Consider the following 8,743-nt stretch of genomic DNA (forward strand, 5'->3'; position numbering starts at 1 on the left):
ATTTAATCAGATCATGTGCTTTCCTTTCCCCTTCTAAAGCACTATGCGTAAATTTTATTAACCTATTGACCATTATAATACCTATTTATCTACGTGTTTCGCGGTTCCAGGAGGATTGAAGGCTGTTATGTATACCGACACGTTCCAGGCAATCGTACTGACACTTGGAGCCCTTCTACTCTTTGGAATAGGTAGGCACTGAAGCCATGATTCATGACAACCTTAATGATAATAATTTATTGGGGATTGGTATATGGGGCTGAAGTTTCTGCACCACTAAGCACAATTATTTATTAAGGATATATTTATTTTTCTAGTAATGTATTATGCAATTGAATGCTATAACTCCATTTTTAATTTCACTCAAAGCATGTGCAAGTTATTTGATGCCTCTCTAAACTAAAACTCATTATTGAAATATTCACAGTAAAGCAAATTTGAAATGATAAATTTGACTCGGTGTCATAAACATTGACAAGTGATTATGTAGATACTTATGCTTTTAAAATATTGGAAATACGCAATATGCATCAAGATTGCAAATAAAACTAATTTTATATTTATGACGAATGTTAGATTTACAGAAAAACATGATAACAGTTATTTCATTCCTTTGCAGCGTTCAGTCGGGTCGGAAGTTTAGAAAATCTTGAACGTTTGTACATGAATGCGACGGCCGCTATTCAGGTCGCCAATAGTACATGTGGATTACCGAAGAAAGACGCGTTCCATGTGTTCCTGGATCCTGTTCACGGAGAACAGCCGTGGCCCGGTCTTCTGGTGTGTTCCTCCCTGGGATGTGTTGCCTATTGGTGCTGTGACCAGGTAAGATCGTGTAGTGGTGCAATAGCATGGTCTTAACATTCTTTTCCAGTTATCGTGATGGAATTACCTGTCATATTTTCTATAATGACTAGTTGTTTAGCCTTATCAAATGATTTGGGGAGGAAACATTCAGATATAAAGGTTACCTATTGGTTTGAATGTATTTATTATTAAATAAATTACATTATTTATATCCTTCAACTGACATTTAGCAATGAATCTACGTAGGATTTTAAATGTTTTGATATTGATTGATGTATTTTACTCGATTCATTAAAGGTAAGTAAAGAAGATAACTTAAAACTTGATTTGCACAAATGATAATAACAAGTATCATATAAAAATGCTTCGGTTTATAACTAAAACACAAATTACTTTTTGTTGCAATATTAATACTATATAAACTTTTGGCTTGTTGTATTCACAAAACACGATGTCACTCACAGCAACAAAATTCGATGTAGAGAGACGACTATCATGAAATATGCCGACATCTTGGGATATTTGCATCTTAAATAAAACGCAGTGATGATCTGTATGTCAGTGTGGGGTGGCGGGTGGACATTGTATCGTCTGTTTTCTTTTTAGGTTATAGTACAGAGATCTCTAGCGGCTAAGAGTCTGTCTCACGCTAAAGGTGGTTCGGTTATGGCGGCCGGACTCAAACTACTGCCTCTTTTCCTGATGATATTGCCGGGAATGATAAGCCGCGTCTTGTTTCCGGGTGAATGCCGTTTGCTTGCACACACATTTATCGAAATGGCCCAATGATCTGTGGCAGTATTGTTAATACCATGATTAAGGTTGATGTTGTGGTGTACGCATTCATGTTTGGTTTATTACCGGTATCTCGTAAGCAATTTTGCAACAGAAAATATCAGTGATTACATCATCTCATGTTTCGTTAACGTGATATCCGTCCAATAATTTTATGTTTGCTTGTCATTTAGTTTAATCAAAATTTTCATATCGCATGTTTACCTCGGAACCGCGATAGTTTCCAATTGATTAATCATGATTTGGCTTTCGTCGTAAATCAACAACAATGATATGAATTTTAAAACATTTTGAAATATCCCTGATATGATCGGTTTTGCACTGTATTATAATAATTGCTTCCCGTAAGTGTTGTGTTAGTGAAAATTTATATTTCAGAATAAAAATGCTGACCAGAATGCTGACATATTTAAGTAAAATGTAAAACAATCATTCGAATACAATTGTAATTATAAACTTGATGGTCTTTTAGATGAGGTGGCCTGTGCGGATCCTGACGAGTGTATGAGGATATGTGACAATTCTGTGGGATGTTCTAACATCGCCTACCCAATGCTGGTTTTGGAGCTGCTCCCTAATGGTGAGTGATGCTCTGAAATATCTCCATTACAGCATGTTACTTACATTCATAATTCGTTGAATATATAATTACTAATTTATATCTATTTACATATAATTATACAATAGTATAAGATATGATATATGGATATGAAGGATATGGATATTCTAACCGAGGGTCAAAAAATGTTGTAAAACCCCAGGCTTGCCGAGGGTAACATTATGTGATCCAGAGGGTAGAATATCCCTATCCTTCATATCAACGTATGAAAGAGTATATTTCCCTCATACTTCGACGTTTTGTTTCAATTTTACTACTGTAGTGTTCCGCCATTTTGAAATAAATAAATAAAAAAAAAATAAAAAAAAAACGCGACTGCAAGTCACTTCTCTATACATGGAATTATGCGTAATATTTTCAATGCAAATCCCATTGTTTGTATCCTTTAAAGTAAATTCAGCCTACTTTCTGAATAAATGTAAAAATTGCACCGAGAAATAGTAATTTTGTTGACGCTGTGACGTCACGAGGCTTTATTGCATGGGTAGCCATGCAATGCAGCTTCTGGCGACATGAGTGTATTGCCTTGAAACAGCCAGTATTACACGTGTAGGCATGAGAGAATAATTTATATGTAATGACATATTTGTGATAGTCTAAATGTGTCTATGATGATAATCGATATACAAACATTTTATAATGTAAGGAAAAGATAAAGGTGGTTGTTTTATTCAAATCTCTATCATAACAATCTTGAATTTTTAATTAGTTCTAAATAAAAGCGCGGTGCAGAACGTCTATAAAGAACTTCCTGGAGTTTCTATAAAGAACTTCCCGTATACCAGATCATTGGTTCTTTTCATCTTTCGATCTTTTCTACCTTTATTTATATTCTTGTGCATTTCAAGTTCTGGTGTGGTTGCCTCTCATCATTGTCACTAACAACTCCTACAACCAACAGTTATATACTGAAGTTTTCAAACTGCTTCCAACTTCCAACTCAGTATCCTTGAAAACTTGAGTTGCTTATCGTCAACATATTGATACGTATATAAAATTACTTTAAGAAGTAGTAAATTAATGGAATCTATGGTATGTAGTGATACTAGAGCTTTACAGACAATCTTAGCGTGCGTTATGATATGACTTTCTGCAAAGTTCTGGCATCTCGATATACCGTAGATTCCATAGGAAGATAAATTAATGCGTATATTTGGAATCATGAAGTCACTTTGTGGGTCTCTACATTACAAGTGTTATGTTATACTAGAAAAACAACGACGATATACTCCACAAGATGAAAAAAAAAATAACAGTGATCAGTTGACGTTATCGAATAAACATTAGAGACGTCATAATTGTTTTGGGTGTCAGTTATTTACTTTCATTGACTACACTTTGGCTGGGTAGTTTATACAGTAGTAGTGTCGAGTGAATGTTAATATATGACAATCTATGACAAGAGTGATAATGTTTTACCTATATCTATCTGATTTTTCAGGACTTCGAGGTTTTATGATGGCAGTCGTCCTCTCTGCCATTATGAGTTCCCTGACTTCCATCTTCAATAGCTCCAGCACACTGTTTACGATGGACTTGTGGAGACGGTTTAGGCCCACCTCTACACAGAGGGAACTGCTTATCGTTGGCAGGTAATGGTCTCTGGACGCAATTAAGTAACTGATTTCTCAAAATTCTTCACATTGGTTAAGAAATGTGTTATAATAGAGAGGTTACTTTTCTTTTGCACATGGAGGAAAGCACGATTTTCATGGTATACCTCTAAGTTATTACTATCTATGTGATAAACTTGTTTATTATAGTATTTTCTGACAGCGGGCGGGGCAGCATTAAGAACCTTTGGCAGAATGTTCCACAGAAATAGTATAATAGAATGAGCATTTTCTGACAGCGGGCGGGGGCAGCATTAAGAACCTTTGGCAGAATGTTCCACAGAAATAGTATAATAGAATGAGCATTTTCTGACAGCGGGCGGGGGCAGCATTTAGAACCTTTGGCAGAATGTTCCACAGAAATAGTATAATAGAATGAGCATTTTCTGACAGCGGGTGGGGGCAGCATTTAGAACCTTTTGCAGAATATTCCACAGAAATATTATAATAGAATGAGCAATAGTTCACTACCTACTTCACATGAAATATTGTTCACATGAGACATGAGTGGCAGTTCTTAATGACCTTAGGTATTACTAAACGATCGCGGACCTTTATCGATAGAATCATAATTCCGTTATCATTTATTAAAAATCTAAACCTTTGTATTTTCTCTTATAGAGTGTTTATCCTCTTCATGTGTGTGTTGAGTATTGTATGGCTTCCCCTGATAAAAAGTTCACAAGGCGGACAGCTCTTTGCATACCTCAACATGGTTCTGGCTGCTCTGATGGCACCGGCAGGACCAGCCTTCCTGATGGCAATATTTTGGAAGGGGACGACAGAGAAAGTGAGATTCCTAAGATTAGCTTATTAATTTTGTGATAAAATCATTCAAGCTATACAACATCTAATATGTAAACGAATATTTTTTTAGTATGATGATAGAAGTTAAAGCGACTATTCGGGCCATTGATGTGACACAACATTTGAAGGTCAAATAACGCATTTAGAAAGTAATTTTATCGTAAATCCAAGATAAGAACCAGTCATCAAATACTGCTTATTTCCTTATTGTATCATTACATGTGCTTATACTTTATTGTAGGGAGTTATTGGCGGCCTACTAATCACTCATGCGTGCGGTCTAGTGCGTCTGGTTTTGGAATTTACCTTTCCAGCGCCACCTTGTGGACAGCCAGAAACACGGCCAGCAATCCTGTACAAATTTCACTTCCTGTACTTCGGACTTTTCAACGTGTTCCTGGCGTTTTTGGCCATATGGTTTATCAGTTTGTTGACACGACGACGAACCGAGGAGGAGGTAAGAATGAACATCATTATCATCATCAACAACATCAAGACCATCTGTTTTAAATATATATTATTTCTATTTTATACGACGTTTGGTTTTCAGTTCCTATATCAGAATCATGGAAAATTGTTATTTTTAGCAAGAACATACTTTAAATATCGATCTTTTCAGGGCGACTTAATTTTGCGATTTTGAGTCATATATTTCTATTGTATCTGTGCTCAGAACATTTTCGAGGTCATTTTTTGCGGTTTCTGATTATTCGAGAAATACGCGACATTGAACTGCACGTGAAAATAAGTTGGTTTACCGTATGACGATGTCACAATTTTACATACAGCTTCAACACGTGACCTGGTGGACAAGAGTTATGGTCCCTGCCACCTCACCGGAAGATAAAGATCAGGAATATGGCGCCATCAGCGACGAAGATATCACCCTTAAAACGGTCACTGGGAACGACACAACAAATGGAAGGAAATACGTGAAAGGTAATATTTGTCAGATATCTTGATATTACAGCCGTTAGCTTCTAATGATATCTGTAATGCGATATTTCAATACATATTCAAACATTGAATTCTCTTACAGACGACGACACGTGTAACGACGAGGATGTATCGATACTAGGCAATGAAAGGTCTTGCCTTGTGAAGCTGACGTCGTTTTTGTTTGGAGAGCCGGAGGATGGAAGGGAGATAATCACGATGTCGTTACAGCAGAAACAGATATTCATGATGGAACGAAAAGAATTCAAATGGCTGCTAGATGCAGCCGCCATATTCATGATTGCTCTTGTCATGTTTCTGGCTGGCTATTTTGCATGATTTATACATGTATACAGGAGCAAGCAGTCCTTGTAAAAAGTTCATTGCTCTGACAGCACTTTTTATCATTTAATGTAGAAAGACTTTGTTAATTTTGAGTTTCTTTTATTTCAAAATATGAGTAATATTTACTCCACAAAACAATTTTGTCGTTCCCGTGTACATTTTTAGCCCACCATCATCAGATGGTGGGCTATTCCAATCGCCTTTCGTCCGTGGTCCGTGGTCTGTCCGTCCGTCCGTTAACAATTCTTGTTTCCGCTATTTCTCAGAAAGTACTGAAAGGATCTTTTTCAAATTTCACATGTAGGTTCCCCTAGGACCCTAGTTGATCATATTGCATTTTGGAACCGATTGGTCAATAAAATGGCCGACCGGCGGCCATCTTGGATTTTGATAGTTAAAGTTTGTTACCGCTATTTCTCAAAAAGTACTGAAGGGATCTTTCTCAAATTTCATATGTAGTTCCCCTAGGACCCCAGTTGTGCATATAGCATTTTGGGACTGATCAGTGAATAAGATGGCCACCTGGCAGCCATCTTTGATTTTGATAGTTACCGCTATTTCTCAGAAAGTACTGAAGGGATCTGTCTCAAATTCCATATGTAGGTTCCCCTAGGGCCCTAGTTTTGCATTTTGCGTTTGGTAACTGATTAGTCAACAAGATGGCCGACCGGCCGCCATCTTGGATTTTGATAGTTATCGCTATTTGTCAGCAATTACTGAAGGGATATCTCAAATTCCATGCGTAGGTTCCCCTTGGGCCCTAGTTGTGCATAGTACCGTTGGGACTGATCGGTCAACAAGATGGCCAACCGGCCGCTATCTTGGATTTCACCGCTGTTTCTCAGAAACTGATGAAGCACTTTGTCTTAAATTTCGTATGTATTATGTTTGAAAAAGTCTGAAAAGCAGGGAAAAGATCCCTCTTTCCATTGTCAGACATAGATCATTCTTTGGTGGGCGCCAATATCCCTCTGGGATCTCTTAATGTTCTTGTTGTTGTAACTGGCAATCATGTGTGTCCTACTATGTACATGTGTGTAAACATTGTTATACTTCATATTGAAGATAGAAATCTATACATTGGCCTCAGTATATTTGTAATTGAACTAATAGACGTATATGCAAACCAATTATGAAATTCAGATGCTATTTATCAGTTACTGTAATACTGCTTGTCATTCTGCTAAATACTGTATCGTAATAGTGTTAAAGTAGCAATACTATTAATGACCACTTGAATTACTCGATAACATTTGCATGCTATCTTAAACTGGTTTGTGGTATGAATGGAAAAACCCGATTGATCAGTCAAAGGACCCAATATCTCTTCATTACCAATGAAAATCAAATCAAGTCTAAATTGTATTGTTGCATCGTGAATCGACATACTTTTCTTTAAAATTCATTAAATACAACCTATGCTGAAACTTAAACATGTTATTTATGCTCTTCTTCGCGAGTTTTGTTTTAACTTGATGTAATTGAAAAACGTAAATTCCCATTTCAAAGTTTCATTTTCTTCCATCAATTTCTTAATGTTTAAGCAAGTTAAAATCTAACACTATTTACTACCAAACAGAATAGGATTATGATGATGATCGAGATATTGATGGCACACTCTTCGTTAGCACTTGTGTATCAAACATCAATACATTTGTGTACAATTTTCTTCATATTGAAGATTAAAATATTATATATTATTGTAAAAATTGTTTAGTTTACTCATTCAATACACTATACTGTAAATCACGTATATTTCGCGACTGTTGTTTTCGCGAACGTTTGCTTTCATAGTAGCAATATAGTTCGGGATCGTCCAATCAGACGGAGTAAACAGCATCAGCTGATAAATTTAATTTATTTTCATTAAATTATCATTCGATATATCAAATAGCGACCAAATCCCATAAGAGCACGTATCAACGCGAAAATAATAACAAAATCTGAGCGAATTTTAAGTGATTTGCAGTCTAAATAAAATTGTTTGAGAGTATTGTCACAATAACTCCTGTTTGTGTATTAATTTATTAATATTTGAAGCTGTTTATCTTGATTGGTCTATAATATAATATGGACTTATTTCTGAATTGATCGTGAATATCCCATTCTGGAGTAGTTAGGGTGTTTAAATCTCAAGGAATGTCGAAAGTTCCCAATAGGACTAATTCACGGACCAAGTGATACCCGATAACGTTTGCGCGGGACTAGTATCTCTAGTGGTGATGTGACGAAACTATCTGTAATTTTCCCGCTGAAATGACGTTAGCGCGGGATATCATCTTTTGACGTCATAACATCACCAATAGAAACAATAGTCGCGCACAAACGTTATCGGGTATCACGTGGTACGTGGATTATTCCCATTGTCTCCCCTTCCATATATCAGCGCGGGATGAGACGACAACGGAACACGATCTATAGAGGTTCACTAATATAACAAGTTTATCATATGTTCATCAAACTCGAGTTAGCTAATTTTCAAATTTTGAAAAGTCACGAACTTTAGCGAGTAACTATCGAGTGTTCAGATATCCATTAGTCACGTTCTGAGTAACTAGTTTATCCAATAACTTTAAAAGTTTATTTATACTGTGGTTACCATTTCTCGTCTTCATTCAGGAAAATCCATCACCACATAACGTGTAATGATATCTTTGCGCCATGAAATATAGTGCCTAAATAGAGAGCCAATATTATGTTGTTAATACGTTACAACTACCTCTTATACAGTAAATGCAGTGGCATTGAAAAGAAAATGAGCTATGAAAAGTAGTCCGAAGTTGAAAGTCAATCGGAATCAAGAGATGTTAGAGTTGACCAA

At 36.2% G+C, this 8,743-nt stretch overlaps 1 protein-coding gene across 3 annotated transcripts in view; it reads left to right on the plus strand.

The window, feature by feature from the left end:
* The window catches only part of LOC138321094 (sodium/mannose cotransporter SLC5A10-like), a 30,067-nt gene extending 22,436 nt beyond the window's left edge, over positions 1-7,631 (plus strand). For all 3 annotated transcript variants that reach the window (XM_069264511.1, XM_069264512.1, XM_069264510.1), the window contains exons 8-16: positions 111-191; positions 620-825; positions 1,414-1,549; positions 2,075-2,182; positions 3,663-3,813; positions 4,456-4,624; positions 4,883-5,098; positions 5,430-5,580; positions 5,681-7,631. In XM_069264511.1, coding sequence (XP_069120612.1) covers positions 111-191; positions 620-825; positions 1,414-1,549; positions 2,075-2,182; positions 3,663-3,813; positions 4,456-4,624; positions 4,883-5,098; positions 5,430-5,580; positions 5,681-5,916 — 1,454 coding nt within the window. In that variant the 3' untranslated portion in view covers positions 5,917-7,631. The remainder of the gene's footprint in view (positions 1-110; positions 192-619; positions 826-1,413; positions 1,550-2,074; positions 2,183-3,662; positions 3,814-4,455; positions 4,625-4,882; positions 5,099-5,429; positions 5,581-5,680) is intronic.
* Positions 7,632-8,743: the final 1,112 nt, after the last annotated feature.

The sequence above is a fragment of the Argopecten irradians genome, chromosome 4 (assembly GCF_041381155.1).
Source record: "Argopecten irradians isolate NY chromosome 4, Ai_NY, whole genome shotgun sequence".
NCBI classification, from domain to species: domain Eukaryota; kingdom Metazoa; phylum Mollusca; class Bivalvia; order Pectinida; family Pectinidae; genus Argopecten; species Argopecten irradians.